At 37.1% G+C, this 17,230-nt stretch overlaps 1 protein-coding gene across 5 annotated transcripts in view; it reads right to left on the bottom strand.

Moving 5' to 3' along the window:
• SIK3 (SIK family kinase 3) overlaps positions 1 to 17,230 on the bottom strand; it is a 215,824-nt gene that overhangs the window by 30,752 nt on the left and 167,842 nt on the right. For all 5 annotated transcript variants that reach the window (XM_015590132.2, XM_015590133.2, XM_025047456.1 and 2 more), the window contains 2 exons: positions 885 to 1,003; positions 236 to 346 (listed from right to left, as the gene is read on the bottom strand). In XM_015590132.2, the coding sequence (XP_015445618.1) occupies positions 236 to 346; positions 885 to 1,003 (230 nt within the window). The remainder of the gene's footprint in view (positions 1 to 235; positions 347 to 884; positions 1,004 to 17,230) is intronic.

Raw genomic sequence — 17,230 nt, 5'->3', positions numbered from 1 at the left:
GTCAGATGGGTATTAGACTTATTGGTGGGATCACTTCGTAAGTTTTATAAATGTCTAATACTATGTTGCACACCTGAAACTAATGTAATATTGTATGTCAATTGTAATTAATCGACAAATTAAAAAAATGAAACTAAAAAAAGACCCAAGTTCCAAGGGAGGAGAAAAAATGAAAAAGGCAGGACAAAGGGAGTATGGCTACATCTCACTTTGTTCTCCACTCCTTTAGAGATACCTGTAGTGTTCGCTCTTTGTCCAGTCCCATGTCCTCCATGGCCAAGAGGACATCCTCATTCAGGGGGTCCACCTGTCTTTCTTCCTTTAGTTGTTGGCATTCAGCTATTAACTGTAACATAAAAACAGTCGAGCTATCAAACCCCCAATTAGCCATGTTAAGATGACATATCATATGTAATGAACAAGCTGTTCCATGTCCCTTAGCTTGGGATATTTTTGGTTGCAGACAAAGCATAAGCATCAAACCCTTGGTGCTTAGCTGTGAGCAGACAAGATCTCCACTTTCCTGAGCTTCTTGGGGTACCTGGGATGGCCATAATGGTTTAAATAAAGATATGCTATAGGAGCCATTGAAGTGAGCATACTTATGAGAGGAAGGAGACATCCCCATGGTGGGTGAGCTACAGAACTATGGGCTGTACTGTCTCAACAGCCAAGAAGGGACTGTGATTTGGGGACAAGTGGTATCACTATTTTCCAACAACTCAGCTGGTTTAAAATTCCTTCTTTCATTCTGTTGCTTCAGTGTTACACAACAGTTTGTTCCCCATGCTGCCTTTTCAGGTCCTGGCCTAATTATAATCTCATGCAAAAAAGATTCCAGTAGCTCTGAGAAGAGTTCCTTAAGGCAAGTGGTACCTCCTTACCCTGTCAAAGTTGGGATCGGTGTCCCCTAGCTTCATCCACTTGTGCTTGCAGATCTGCTCCATAGAGAGGCGCTTATTCGGGTCCAATACCAGCATGTGGCGGATCAAGTGCTCACATTCTGCAAGAGACAAAGAGCCTGCCTCAGTCTCCATGAAGGAGGCACAGTGGGGCTGCCTCTAGTGAGACAAGGTTAAGAGGCAGATTTTCAAGCTCCTTGCTTCTAATTTGTCTCTTGCTCCTTGATCTTACCTATGTCATTGCTTATTCCAGAAGGGACTGGGCAAGGCAGAAAGAGGTAGAGAAAAGAGAAATTCAAATCTGGTAATCTGGTTAATATCTTCAGTAAAAGTCCGATTAGAAGAAGTCTGGGGGTAATCCATGGATTTCATTGATTCATATTATGCATGGCCCCATTTAACACAACTGATGAAGAGCTGAATGCCCTCGAAAGAGGTTAAGTATCTTTTAAGGTCCTCAAAACAGTGAGTTCTTTCCTCACAGTGTGTATTACTATGTACACACTAACACTTTTGGCTTAGGTGACTAAAAGCTCTCTTCAAAATTCAGGGAAATAAAATTTCTAATCTTTCACGGTGAGAGGAGAGAAGCAGAGGCACAGGATACCTCCTTACCACACACTGGGACTCTCTGCTGGCCTATTTATCATTTTCTTAATGTTGTTTAAACATTTGCAGGTGCATACAACTGGACTCTGACCTACAGATTCAGATCAATAGATAGTTCTCTCTCGGAGATCATACTACAAAATATATTGCAGAAAGAATGATGGATTCAAAATCAAGAAGAATATATTTTAATTTCGAAAACACCCTCTAAGTTTTCTCATCTGTAAATTGAGGGTATTGAGGATGATGTGGAAGTAGTGCTTGTGACAAAGGTGGTGGTGGTGATAATAAAAACAGCAGTATTAACAGACACTCTTCTGAGCACTTTACAATGATTATTATCTCATTTAATCCTCACAGATCGGAGGAAGGTACTATCATCATTCCCATTTCAAAGATGGTAAAAATTAGGTGCAGAGAAGAAACTTGTCCAAGGTCACATGGTAAGTCGGATTTCAAACCAGACAGTCTGACTCTTTGGCTGGTGCCCTTTACCACATGCTGTAATGCCTCTGCACTATTCAGAGCTGTGGGCAGGATCCAAATTCCTGAACTATTCATTTAACATCTTCACCCAAGACACCATCATCTCTCCCTTAGACTATTGCAAAAGTCTCCTAACTGGTCTTCCTGTTTCTATTCTTACTCCTTTAGAATCTATTCTCCATAGAGAAGCAAAGGGGCTATTTCTAAAACATAAATCTGAGAATATTACTACCTTGCCTACAACTCTCCAATCTCTTTCTATAACCCTCAGGATAAACTCCAAAGTCTTGGGCCTATGGTCCCGAGCCTCCATCTCTGAGCTCATCTCTCTTGCCATTCTCCCCTTGTCTCATTGAGCTCCAGCCACACTGGCATTCTTCTTAGCTGGTGCACATGCTTAACATACTCCTTCCCATGGCCTCTACATTTGCTGTTTCCTTTAGCTGCAATGGATGCTCCTCTGGCCATCATATGGCTGGCTCTTTGTCATTTGGGTAGGGCTTAAATGTTACTTCCTCAGAAAGCTCTTCCCTGGACACCTAAAATAGGCCTCCAGTCACTTTCTATTACATAATACTGATTTTCTTCACACTTACGACTTTGTGAATCATCTTATTTATTTACTTGTTTATTGTCTAACTCCTCCACCACAATGTAAGGTCCATGTCTTTCTTACCACTATTTTCAGTACCAAACCTCTAAAACCAAAGATGGTTATTACCCCTAATAGGAGCTAAATAAATAGCTACTGAATATATATAACAAATAGGTATTTATTGAATACTTACTCTAATCAAATGAGACTGTATTTGTGGAGATGCTCTTTAAAACTATAAAATTCTGTAGTAAGTTTCTGTTTAAAAATTTTGTTTCTATTTCGTTATAGCTGTGCTGAAAACAAAACTGGCCAGTGATAACAATAATAAATTATTTCTAATTTTAAAAGACTTTTTATATACAAGGCACTGTGATTAACTTTTTTCATTTATCTTCACAATACCCTTAAATTAGATATGATTAACACCATTTATAGAAGAAGAAGAAACAAGTTAACTAATGAACTCAACATTGCAAAATAATGGCAGTGCTGGAACTTGACAGTTATGCTCTTGACTGCCCTGCTACACATCTTCATATAGGTATAAATTGTTTGCTCTGTTTTTTCAGAGTGAATTCAATTCTGCAACCCTACAATTTCTGCACATCTGGTAAATACTATTCTATATTATAATCTTTAAAGGAATACTAAGAATAATTAAGGCAAATTACTCTTAATTTTTACTTTATTCTAACTTTAAAAGAAAATACAACAAAGTCCCTATATCAAAATGATTTTAGAAGGCATTTATTTGTTCTTGCTTTGTGATTAAAAGTATATTCAAATTCGGTGTAGATCCTAAGGCCTGAAGTTCCTACATCTCTAAAAAAGAGTAAGTGCGATCTACGACATTAAGCTTTTATTAAAATTGTTTCCAGAATAGCAAGCATAGACCCCATAATATAGCATCTGTATAGGTTATAAATATCACTGACACACGCCTTTATAGTCTGCAATTACTTGAGGAAAAAAAATGTTCTTAATTTAGAAAGTTACTAAAGCTAAAGCCCCTTTGTAGGGAAGGCCTGGACTTGGTTCCCAAGCCATGAAATTCTTGTTAGGATCTCTAGATGGCACTCTTCTGTTTTCTTTTGGTTTCCATACAGCATTTAGTGCATGAGTGCTGATTCAGATGACCAACGCAGAATGACATTCAGTTACAAGCTTGATTTAAAACAGAGATTTTAAAAGACAATTTTCTTAAAGAAAAAATTAATCGATACCACCATAATACGTCCTGATTAGAAGACATATCTAGTTCAATTTCACGATCTTGAAACCTCTATTTAGTCATCTGTAACCATTTTTTTGGCCTCAGATGCCTTGAAAAATCTCCAGAAAAATACAAACAAGAACATACACAAAATTTTGCATATAATTTTAGGCTTTTAAAGGAGCCCAAAAAGTGTGCCATAGATCCTCTAAGTGTCTATGGGTCCCAGGTTAAGAAGCCCTTGTTGCAGTAGTCATACCTAGAGAATAAGAGCTCTTACTTTCTATGCCCTACATAATATCTAGCATGCAAAGAAACAGAAATCTACACTTTTCATATGTTCCACAGATCAAATATGACAAAATGCAGAAAGTTAGTACTATCAACTCATACTTCCTAAGTGTCATATATACAGTTCATGAAATTAAATTCAAACTAGATTTGGATGCACTATTCTACATAAAACGTGGAAAGAGGGTGGAAACAAAGGGAATAAATGCTCTCAAACCTAATAAGAGAATCAAGCACAGAACAGTCAATTAAAATGAGTGGAAAAAAGATGGGGCCTCAGATTAAAAGGTACAAATATCAACTTTCCCAGATGCCAAGAAGTACTGTAATGTCAAAATGGCTCCATCACTTGTTCCCGTCCAAAAGGCAGAGCCTTTGATACTGAATGAAACTGAAGCACTTTGGGCAATACAGGAATATGCTGTTCTGCTTATGTGTGCCAGAGCAGCAGCATCATTCAGAGGCTGCTTTCATTTGTTCTACACAAGACGCCAAGCGGTCTCTGCAGTGAAAATCACTGTGGGCCCATGAAACTCGATATGCCATCAGAATATTAACTGGAGGATGCAGGGCTCAGGCCCTGCCTGTGTTTGGATGACTTTGGAGAGAGCGCTGCTGTGTGGGCAGGGTCCTAAGACGGGAATTCAGTTGAGATTGCCAATGTGATTCCATCTAAGAAGGCCAGGTCTTTAACATCTTCTTTTCTTTTTTGACCTTGATAATAAACAGCTTTCTCTAACAGGTTGAAAATATTCGGCCTGAGGGGCAAAAAATGAAGGATGGGGAAGGGGAATTAAAAATCAACTTCTAATTCACCAAAGATAGTAGTTCTGTCTCTCGTTCTCAGACTAGAAGAAGAAATAGAATAACTAAAGAAAGAATTTCCTGACTAAAACTTTGAAAACATGCTATGTGAAAAAAGGTTAAAAGCAATGAGGCCGATTTATCTTGGAGAAGTGTAGGTAAAAGGTGATAAGGAACACACTGGGTATTCAAGTCTGAAGGGTTTTTATGAAGAAGACAAAGCGGATTTACATCGTGCCTCCAGGGGCCTAAATATGGAATATTTATTTAGGAAGTAAGTTCAATTTAGGAAAAGTCTTCCTAATTATTAGAGTTGATCCAAATTACTGGATCAGGGTCCTAGGGATCTGAGGTGGACTCTTTAGGGAAGTGAGAGGGGGCAGGCAGTCAAGTGGCCAGGGCCGCACCTGGAACACAGCTAATTTTATCCATATTATAGATTTAGTGTTCTGAGCAAGATCTTCATGTGCAAAATTGAGTCCAGAAACAATTGGATATGACGAACTCATTGGTACCCCACCCCCCAACTCTAAAAACCATGTAACTGTGAAAAGGGAATGATTTGTCTTGTGAAACAGTGTACTTATTATCACTAGACATGTTTAATTAGAGGCTGGCATTTGTCACTAGAAGGGCTCCCAGCATTAGGTGTGAGGAAAACTGGGAGTCCTTTAAGGACAGAGACTGTCTCTTGCTGAGTAATAGGCCTTCAATAATGCCAATGGAAAGAAATAGGGAACTAGATGACTGCTACAATTCCTTCAAAAAACTTTAATAATCGAATTCTAAGAATCCACAATAAAATGGGCATTTTTCATTTTTCAAGTTAAAAAAAGTACATAACTATCATTTTACAGAAGATTGAGAGATGGCACTGTTTGGGGGCAAAACCAGAATCACATGATTTGCAAGGCTGCCCCCTTTGAGCTTTAGAGTTCTTTGTCTCACACAGGGGGTACTTCCTTACTGATCTTTTCTGAGACTATACAGAATAATCTGTAAATCAGATTACCACTTGAGGAGACATCTGCATGGGAGCATAGCCATAACATCAAGGTTATGATACAACAAAAGAACTCTTGGCAGATGAGTGTTCTCCATAAAACCCAGGGATTTAGCTGAAAGTGTTAATAATATATCTTTAGCATGTTAAGAGCGAGTGACAGAGAAAAGAGTAAAAACAACACAGGGAAGGATGGAATGAAAGATTAAAAGAGCAATTCTCAAAAAAACATTATTTAATAATAATTACGGACATTTATTAAGCACTTACATGATAGAGTGCTAAACCCTTTAAGCTTATTTAAGCATTTAAGTCACACACCAACTCCTATTATTTATTATATCCATTTTATAAAGAAATTAAAAATTAGAGAAATGAAGGAACTTGACCAGATAATATGAGGCAAAACCAGGATACAAATTCTGGTCAGTCTTACTCCAAAGCCAGAGTTCTTAACCTGTATAGTACCTAAAATAAATTAATTATTATGTTTTAGGTAGTAGCCAGCATATCTCGATAAAAGCAAATCAAATCAATTTCATTCCTCTTCTGACAGATCAAACGCCATATCATCTTCACAGGTTCCATCATGATAGGGTCATCTACAAGCCAAGTTAATAAAAAATGGGCTTGGTAAATTCATGATCAGAAGACTGTGAAATAGCTGGAAAACAATGTTAAGGGGCAATGTTAAGTTGAATTAAATGCACTACAGAAGAGTGAACTTAGTTTATAGACTCTGCTTGTTGCACAGTGATGAAGACTATAATGCAAGGCTAGAAACAACAGGCTTTCTCAATCACGGAATCACAGACAAGGAGAAAAGATAGGCGGTGATGTAGGGAACTAGAATCTTCAGTCTGATCCTATAAGGGAGGGAATGCCAAATGTCCCTTAAATCCTTCATGTGATGCCAAAAGTATGGGACATGGCAAAGCAGTCATTTTCAGCTCTGTGGGCAGAGGAATGGTCTGAAAGAAACTGAGTCATAGATTCTTTCTGACCACATAAAATTACTTTGAGCTGGGGAAACAGAAGACATCTGTGTGCCAGAAGGCATGGAAAGAACGCAAAGAAAAAGCAATTATCCAGGAAATTCATGTTTCTTATAGGTGCTTGGAGGAAAGGTATTGTCTGGTTTCTTGTATGCTCTTTCCAGTAAATACTAAGTGTGTAAAAGGTAATCCCAAAGCATTTAGCCCAAGAGTTCTTTATTTTCAATAATTTTAACAAACTTCTTAATAATATTTAATTCTCTAAAACAATTAAATTTCCAAAGAGGCTCTATTTTCCTCAAATCTCAAAATCTGAAAAGAAGACAAAAATAAATTGGCTATTAAATTTCTAAAACATCTGTTTTCCTGGAAAATAAATAACTTTATACATTTTTTAAAAAAGTTAAATGGCACCAAAGTCTTAAGATTTTCAGAACAAGGGTACCATGTGCTATACTGCCTGATTCTGTTATCTATTCACTTTGTCCAGATCAGGTACCAGTCTGGGGCAGAACCAATACTATTATAGCAGACAAGTAGAATGAGATTTTTAAGTGGTCTGCAAGGACAATCTCTGGATGGAGGAACATGGTTTTGTTAAGAGTCTATGCCCTTACTTTATACATTCTAAATCTACAAATGTTTGTGACCCAGAGCTCTTCTTTAATGCTATCGGCCTTTTCCAAAAAGAAAAACCATGCATAAGACATGCTGCTTTTCTTAATAAAATAAATAGATAAAGTCTGTCATAAGGTCCTGATCCTGTCATAATCATGGCTAAAATAGTGTGACTATCTTGCTATGTCATGATCTCTACAGAAATAATTAAAAAGTAAATTAATAAGAAATTATGGGTGTTTTTTCCAAGATACCTTCATTTGGTAAGAAGCTGGCCAGAGTTAGGGCCAGCTTCACTGTTTGTGGACTAAGCCCTAGAAACGACATTTTTAAATATGCCTGGGGAAACTCTGTCATTGTCAGCTGTCAGCTAAGGTCAAACCTATTTTACATAGTGACTATTTAAAAATCTAAACAATGTGGACAAATGGTCTTGAAATAAGACATTTCTATATAAAAATAACATACACCAAAAGTACTACCCTATATAGATGAATTCAGAGATTACCTAAATGCAACCACATGAAATACAGGGGTTTTTTTTGGTTGTTGTCGAAGTTGGCATGAAATTTTATTTTACTGGATATTATTAGAACAACAGTGCTCTATGGATTAGAAGATTTTTATTCTCTAAATTAAATGTTAATGCTTTTATGTCACAATAGAAATATATAAGCATTTCTAACTTGCAAGTTAAGGGACTTTACTTGAAGTAGCAGCCAATATCAGTTTCACACAACCATAGAAAATGCATAATCTTAGAACTGACTGTAATAAAAAATGGAAGTCCTAGTACTGGGTATTGAATAACATTCCTAGAAGGATAGTCTGACAGCAAGAGATCAGACAAGAAAGTGGAGAGTTCTTGGTTTAAATACAAATCTCAACACCACTGTTTTCTGCAAATTATCATCAGAATGTTTTGGAATAGAAATGAAGTTCCTTATAAGTATTTCCTTTGAGACACTTTCTGTGGTTGAACACAAAAGACCAAAGAGAGATGGCTTGGCACAATTTAGCAAAGAAAGATGGAGCTGATAAGAAAAGCTTCTATTAAGAATCAATAAACAGAGTGAGAGGCCTTCTCTTCAGTTTTAACAGTTTATCAATCTGAGATAGACTGAGGAGAAAACAAATGTTTGACCCACATATCTCCATTTATTAGAAAAATAAGGTCTACTTCTTAAACTTTTCTTATTTTCAACAGTTTTTATAGGTGGCTGTGATGCTTCCAGAATTAAGATTTAGAATTAGGAGATACTGACTTAAAGGCTGGAGATACCAGCAACTACCCGACCTTGAAAAGACCCTGGCATGCTATACTGTTACACTAGAGGCTGTCCAATTTGCAGTTCACATGTTTTAAATAAAAATTTGTTCCTAATACTATCATAGCATTATTTAAATATATCTTTAAGTCCTAATATCAATCATTATAGAACAAACTTCTGGCTCAGTTTTATTCCAGAGTCCAATATAGAGTACTTGATACTAACTTTTTTTTCAATAAATAATCCAGATGTAGATGAAAAAAGGTCTATTCTAGGATTCTTTTGATACTTGGAATAACTTGGAAGATAAGTATTTATTGAGAATTAAAACATAATCAAACACAGATGTTTCTGAAGCCAGACCATGAGGGTTCAAATCTAAGCTCTGCCACTTTCTAGCTGTGTGATTTTGGGTATGTTATTTAAACTTACCATGCCTCAATTTTCTTGTCTATCAAGTGACAATAGCAGTTTACCTCATAGGGTTGTTGGGTTGTTTTGAATATTAAATAAGCTAATGCAATAGAGTCTGGTATGTAGAAAGTATTCAATGAATATGAGCTATTATCCAAGTCTCTGGAGTCTGTCTACTTAGAACTTCCTCCCTTTCTCTATTTGCCTCTATAAGGTTACCATAAGCTAGGAGTCAGTTTGCTTAAAAGGTAATAATAAATAGGGCAGTACCAGTATTTATCTGCTGGTTTTCTATTATATAAGGTAAAATCATGGAGATGGTCAGCGGAGGCCTCCTTAACTCAGAAGTAGATCTAGCTTCTTTGCTGACATATTTTGTGATTTCTGTGTTCACCAACACAAAAGTACTACACAGATTTTCTCCCTCATGGCGGAGTATGCCTCAAAAAGGTATGAGAGAACTGCTTTGAGGACTCTGAGCCCCTTAGTATATGGAAACTGATGGGTGAGCTACTTTAATCTCCTGTCCCATTCCGTCTAAACAAAATGCTTTTAGCCAAGCACGATGTTGTGTGGTTCTTGATGAGTAAGCCAATCAGTGCAGAGTTGTTTGCATCTAAGTAGAAGCTTTTTGGCAGAAGCTGCACAGTACAGTCTCCATCAGAAGCATTATGTAAGTCTGGGTCTTGCATTTCCAGTGATAAAATGCTTATGTAGTATTACAATTAATTAAGTCATATGAAGTTTAATCAATAAGGACTCAAAAATATTGTCCACAAGAGATCTCTATGCTCTCACTGTCCCTATAGTTTTTTCATTACAAATTAATTTTCCTTCAGTTGATATTACTATATTCACTAGCAGTTAGTATGATTGGTGAATAAGACAAACTAAGGTTTAAGAAGTAGGCCTCTGATGGCTTTAAAAAATGTATTAGTAGTGAATGAGTTTGGTGTTCAAAAAATTTAAGTCATTGGCTTCCCGCAGTGGGAGCCAACACATGTGGCCAGGCCAAGGCTCATCTTTATAACAGCTCAAAAAAAACAGCAAGTTTCAACTTTTAGTCCTTTTGTAATTTAGGCTCGGGGTTTTACCTAACTGTTCTTTGGGATGCTCTAAATTTAATCCAAAAACACTGGTCTAGACTAAACTTATTTTACTTGGACATAGAAAGTTAACTCTATTGTAGATCAAAACCTTTTTAAAACTAGAAGTCACTTAACCTGGTCATTTACCTAAGTATCTACATAACAAATGTACGTGAAACCAATTAATAATTCACATCATCAGTGAGTTACCTAACATTTAATAATAAAACACAAGAGGTCTGATGTAAGAGTCTATAGGTAAGTGGCAATGATTCAGCTTGTCATTAAAAAATATTTACTAAATGTTTATACCATACCAGGCTCTGTTAGCTTTTATGGACAATGATGATGTGTGAAACACAGTTCTGATATAAAGGAGTTTACATTCTAGGGGAGAAAGGAAGAAGACATATATATACTTCTAAAACTAGGTAGTATAAAATCAATTCAGCCTCGAATGAAACCTCTTTTAAATTTATACTGCTGTCATTCCAACTTGAAAGTGTGTCTTTAGTATATATCAGGATGCCCATGAAGGGAAGCTTGTATCAAACAAGAACCAGACATAGAAATATCCACTAATTGTGAGGATACTTTATTCCACCCATTACTGATAATAAAGAGAGGCTTAGAATTCTTGAACTAACTGTATCCATTTGTATTTGCATGGCCTCCCACACAGCTGTAGATACTCTGGAATTCAACTTGGCTAGAAGAAGCTAGACTATGGGGCCTTCCCTACTTTGCTTCCCAAGTGCTAATTTAGAAAACTATACCAGCTCTGTTGAAGTTTCTAGATCCTTTTGGCAGAAAAATGGATAAACTCAGCTCAAGTCCATGACACTAGACTGAGAAAGGAAAGTATTTTGCTCTTTAGGACTTCCCTCAACCACACTACCTTCTGCAGTAAAGTGATAGTGGGTCTAACAGGCTAGAAAGTAGCTGGCTCCAGCCTCCACATAAAGAATTAACTCTAGGTCTAGTGAGGTGCAACAGTGCCCAGAAACTAGAAGTATACACAGAAGATGAACTCTAGGGACATACTCTAGGTTTCCTTCATATGAACCTGAAACTTTATGGTACTTGAAGGATGTTTAAGCTAAGAAAAGACTAAACAATCTTATGAATACATTTTCTCCTATGCCTTATCCTGTTGACAGCATTCTCTGATGGGCCTTTGGAATTCAGGCCCATGATGTTAGGCAAGGCTAAGCACAGGTATATACCCCTGAGGGCAGGAGAGGTCATACTGGTAACACAGCAATTGACTACTTATGTTCTAGATTGGGTTGTTTCTCATTTTCTGTACTTAATTTTTTTTTTTTTTTTAAATTTATTCCTACTTAGAGAATTACTTGTCTGGGATTAAAAAGTGACCATATTTAGGATAATTATGTTGGTGTTCTCTGAGTCTTTAAACTTTCATGTTGACTTACATCATATTACAAATATCGGTTCTTTCTAAGTAGTTAAATGCTGTACAGTTTATTTCTAAGCACTAACAGACAATGTGGTTGACAACATGGTTAGCTATTTTATCAGCATTCACTACCTGAAGCCAGCTCTAGTAAGGCTTGAGTAAAAATCTTTTGCCATGATGCAGGGGGTGGGGGTGAAGAGTAGAGGAGATCCAAGTTGCTCACAGGAAATGCTGTGGATATTGGAGAAGAAGAGGAAGTGGTTTGTTTATCTTGCCATTTCTTTGCAACAGTATGGTGTAGAAGAACAAACACTGAATATGAGTACTGACTTAGTCATTTACTATCTGTGTGGCTTTAGGCAAGTTAACTAATTTCTTTAAATTTCAGCTTCTTAAACTTCACTGGCAAAATGAAAAATGTATGTCAATACCAATTCCAGAGTATAGTTACATAGCTCAAATTAGATCAAATACAGGAAACACTATGTAAATTCAGTAGCCCTAAAGAAATGTAAATTACTGTTATTAATATTATTTGAATACGAGTATACACTCTGGAGAAGTTTAGATAGTTAGCATTTTAACAAACCTATGCATGTATTCATTCATTCATTTAACAAATATTTTGCCCTAAGTCCTGGGAATATAGCAGTAAACAAAAACAAAATTGTAGTCAAGAAGCAGTATAGTGGGGGGTGGGGACACAAAAAACAAATAATTCCACCTAATGGAAAGTTCTATGAGAAAAAAATAAAGCATTGTTATGGAAAAGGGAGGATAAGGGTAGTTAGGAAAGGCCCCTCTGAGGGGACATTTAAACAGAAACCTCACGTGAGGTGAGGAAGCACGCCATGCAGATACTTGAGGGAACAGGAATGTATGTGCTGGGCAAGTCTGAGGAATAGCAAGGAGGCCTCTATGAACAGAGCTCAGAATCTAAGGTGAATAGTAGAAAATGAGATTAAGGGGGGGGGTGGCAATCACAGTTGTGCCTTGTAGGCCCATAATGATAATAACTTTTTGAATTGTATTATAAGTGTAAATGAAAGCCATGGGAGGGTTGAAAGCAGGATTCCATTTATTATCTACTTTTACTAAGTCCTATCACATGCCAGATACTGTGCTAGGCTATAGACAACTGTGAAAAAAAAAATTTGTCTTCACTTTCTCTAAGCTCACAGAATAGTGTGAAAGATATACAATGAAAGAAGTAATTACAATAAAAAGTTTGGTAAGTCCCATGATAAAAGTCCAGAGACCTGAAGAATGGTAGAAATTATCTAGTTTCTTATTTCTATCACATTTAATTTCTTATTCTAGAATACAGGAGTGGGTAGGGTGGGTTGGGGTATAGGAGGAAGTAGTATTCCAGGCAGAGGGAATTAATCCAGAAAACATCACTTGTTCAGAGAACAAGAAGGAAATGATGGAGACTAGATGTAGAATAAGAGTTGGGGCTGAAGAAGTAGACAGGAATGAGGTTATAAAGGCATTTCTATGCCACTATTTTCCAAACAGTAGTCATGAGATAAATTTAGTAAGTTATAATCAGCATTTTTAATGTAATAAAATAAAATATATAATATAATAAAATATACACTTGCATGTAGTAAAGGCAAGTTTTGCTTTTTAAAAACCTTTTATTCAACAGAGAGAGAGAGAGGAGAGAGAGAGAGAGAGAGAGAGAGAAAGTTTGTGTGTGTGTTCTAGGTCACAGTATAAAATATATTTGTTACTATGGTCATGATCAAAAATGTTTGAAAGCAGAACTCTATCCACTTTAAAGAGTAAACTTTAGCCTAAAGAGTGAACTTTAGCCTAAAAACCATTGAAAAGTTCAAGCTGGAAAATGATACGATCAGGTGTGTGTGTGTGTGTGTGCGTGTGTGTGTGCGTGCGCGCGCGCGCACGCTCCTGTGCATGCTTTGTTTTTATATATGTGTTTTAGAAAAATTACTCATGCAGCAATGTGGAGAATAGACTAGAGAGGAATAGGACTGCAGCTAGGAATCCATTTAGTTACCTAGCATTTAATCTAGGCAAAGGTCATTAAAGAAGTTGTTATAGGAATGGAAGGTTGGATCTACAGGATTTGGTAAGTGATCAGCTATGGCAATGGTGAGAGAGGAAGAGGAGACATCAAGGCTAGTTTCTGCCTCAGCTGGATGGAGAGGTCACTCATTAAGATAGGGAACACAGAATAGAGCAAATTTGAGGGGCTGGGGGAGCTAAATTCAGTTTTGAAAATGTTTCCACTGATGTGAATTCAAGGAATGAAAGTGAAGCTAATCAGCAGCAACTGGTTGGAAATATATATCCCTTCATCTTGGAAGAGAGGTCTGGCCCAGAGAGTTAACTGAGCATTAATTGGGGACTGAACATCACAGCAATTTCTGAAGTCATGGCAGTAAGTAAGATGGCTTAGAGAGCTGGTATAAAGAGGAAAAGACTTAAAGGATGAACAGAGAAAGAGAAGTATGGTAGAGAAGACTGAGAAGGTACATCAAGAGGCAGGAAGAAAACTGGAGAACATGGTGTCTGAGTAGCAATGAGAAAAGTGTTTCAAAAAGTAAAGAGTAACTCAAGAGTAAGAAAACAAACAATTTGATTAAAAAATGAGCAAAACACTTGGACAGGCCCATCACCAAAGAAGATACACAGATGGTAAATGGGCATATGAAAAAAAATGCTCATCATTTCCATACATCATTAGGGAATTGCAAATATAATAAGGTACCACAACACATCTATTAAAATGACAAAAATCCAAAGCTATGATAACATCAAATACTGGCGAGAACATGGAACAACAGGAACTCTCATTCACTGCTGGTGAGAATGCAAAATGGCATTTGGGAGACAGGCTGGTAGTTTCTTACAAAACTAGAAATACTCTCATTGTACAATCCAGCAATCACACTCCTTGGTATTTATCAAATGAGTTGAAATTTTAAGTCCACTCAAAAACCTGCACACAAATGTTCACGACAGCTTTATTCATATTTGCCAAAACCTAGAAGCAACCAAGATGTCCGTCAGTGTGTGAATGGGTAAATAAACTGGGGTACATCCAGACAATGGAATATCATTCATCATTAAAAAGAAATGAGCTATCAAGTCATGAAAAGGCATAGAGAAACCTTATATGGATATCACTAATTGAAAGAAGCCAATCTGAAAAGGCTATCTACTATATGATTGCAACTATATGACATTCTGGAAAAGGCAAAACCATGGAGACAGTAAAATGAGACGTGATTGTCAGAGGTTGGGAGGAGGCAAGGTTGAATAGGCACAGAGGATTTTTAGGGCAGTGAATCTGTTCTGTATGATACTATACTGGTGGATACATGTCATTATTATTTGTCCAAACCCAAAAAATATGTACCACCAAGAGTGAGCCCTAATGTAAACTACAGACTTTGGATGATAATCCAATGCAGTGTCGATGTAGGTTGATTGACTGTAACAAATGTTCTACTTTGGTGCGGGATACTGAAAGAGGGGGAGGCTATGAGTGTGAGGGAGTAGCGGGTATCTGGGAACTCCTTGTACTTTCTGCTCAATTTTGCTATATATCTAAACCTGCCCAAAAAACAGTGGATTTTTAAAAACAGAAAAGAGAGTGGTGACATGCTAAATATAGCTGGGTAGTCATTATGATAAAGGTTGAGGATATCCAGTTGATTATGACAAGATCATAGGTACCTCTGGCCAAAGCAATCTACTGGACCCATCCTCTGCTTCTTTTTATAGAAAAATTGAAAAGAGTTATATCTATTTCCTTTCTCCATTTCCTTTCTATTCCTTTTCTGCTGTATCCACATGAATTAGGTTTTTGCTCCTGCCTCTGCAACAAAACTGTACTTTAAGATCATCAATGATCTCCACATTTCTAAATCTAATATTCAGTTCTCAGTCACCTATCAGCAACACTCCATACAGTTCCTCTTCCTTGAAACATTTTCTTCACTTGTTTTCTATGACAGTTGACTCTCAGTTTACCTCACTAGCCGTTCCTATGCTGATTCCTCTTCATTTTCCTGATCTCTGAATATTAGTGTGTTCCAGAAGTTAGTCCTTGGACTCCTTTCTTCTCTGTAATCAATGCCTAAAAGTGATCCCATCTCATAGCTTTAAATATTATCTATACCCTGATAATTCCCAAATATACACCTCTAGCCCACAATTCTCAACTAAGTTATAGTACTACTACATTCAACTGCCTACACAATATCTCAACTGAGATGTCTAATGGGCATCTCAAACTAACACATCTAAAACATCTCTCCAAAATGTAAGTATTCTTCCCTAGCCATTACCATCTCAGTTAGCAATAAATTCATCCTCCCAGCTGCTCAAGCCAAAAATCCCTGGAGTTACTTGTTTTTTTAAGTAAATTTATATTTAAATTAGTTTCGAGTATACAGTACATTGGTTAGATATCTATAATGTTCATAAAACAATCCCTTCAATTGCTCCCTCCCTTCCCTGGCCCTCCACTTAGCCATCATAATGCTAACTGCATTCCCTCTTCCATGCTCCCCATGCCCAACTACCAACTACTAATTTGTACTTCTTTAACCCTTCACCCCATTCTCCCAGCCTCCCAACCCCCCTCCCCTCAGTCCGTCACCAAACTGTCCACTATATTTGTGAGTCTGTTTTTGATTAGTTTGTTCTTTCTGTTCCTTAGATACCACATATAAGTGAGTTATTTTTAATTACTCTTTCTCTCACATCAAATCCAACATAAATGTTGCTGGAGCCAAACTGCCTAGGTTCAAATTCTAGTTTAGCTACTTAGTAGCTGTGTTATCTTGGGAAAATTGCTAAATGTCTCCTGGCTTCAGTTTTATCACCTGTAAAAATGGGGGTAATAGTCTTATGTATCTGATAGGGCCGTTATAATAATTAAATGAGTTAATTTTTATTAAATGCTTTGAACAATGACTGCCATACAGTATGTAGTATCTCTTGAATCTGACCACTTCTTCCCATCACTACCTCTATACCACAGTCGGGGAACTAGCTACCAATATCTCTCACCTGGATTATTGCAAAAGTCTCCTATTAACTGGTCTCCCTCCTTCAGCCCTTGAACATTTCAAGCAATAGAGCAGCCAAAGTGATTTTTTAATAAAACAAAAGTCACCATGAAATTCCTCAACTTAATAAAAGTCAGAAAAAAAACCTAAAATCAGATTATGTTATTCCTCTGTTAAAGCCTCTGATCCTTTGCATTTCACTCAAAGTAAAAACTCAGGTCTTATATTTACTGACTAGGCCCTAAAAGTAAGCTCTCTCTTGCCTCTCTGACTTCATCTCTCTTGTCCCTGTCACTCATTCCTTTCTGAGCATAGAGGCCTTCAATCCTTTCCTTAAACACTCAAGCATGCTCTCTCCCTGCAGCCTTTACATTGCTGGAAAGCTCTTCCTCTTCCTCAGACTACACAGCTCACTCCCTCACCTTCTTTAAGTCTTTGCTGAAATGTTGTTTTTTCAATGAAGGGGTTCC

The sequence above is a fragment of the Pteropus alecto genome, unplaced genomic scaffold (genome assembly GCF_000325575.1).
Source record: "Pteropus alecto unplaced genomic scaffold, ASM32557v1 scaffold224, whole genome shotgun sequence".
NCBI classification, from domain to species: domain Eukaryota; kingdom Metazoa; phylum Chordata; class Mammalia; order Chiroptera; family Pteropodidae; genus Pteropus; species Pteropus alecto.
Note: the sequence above shows the minus strand (reverse complement) of the source record. Positions and strands in the feature narration are given on the sequence as shown.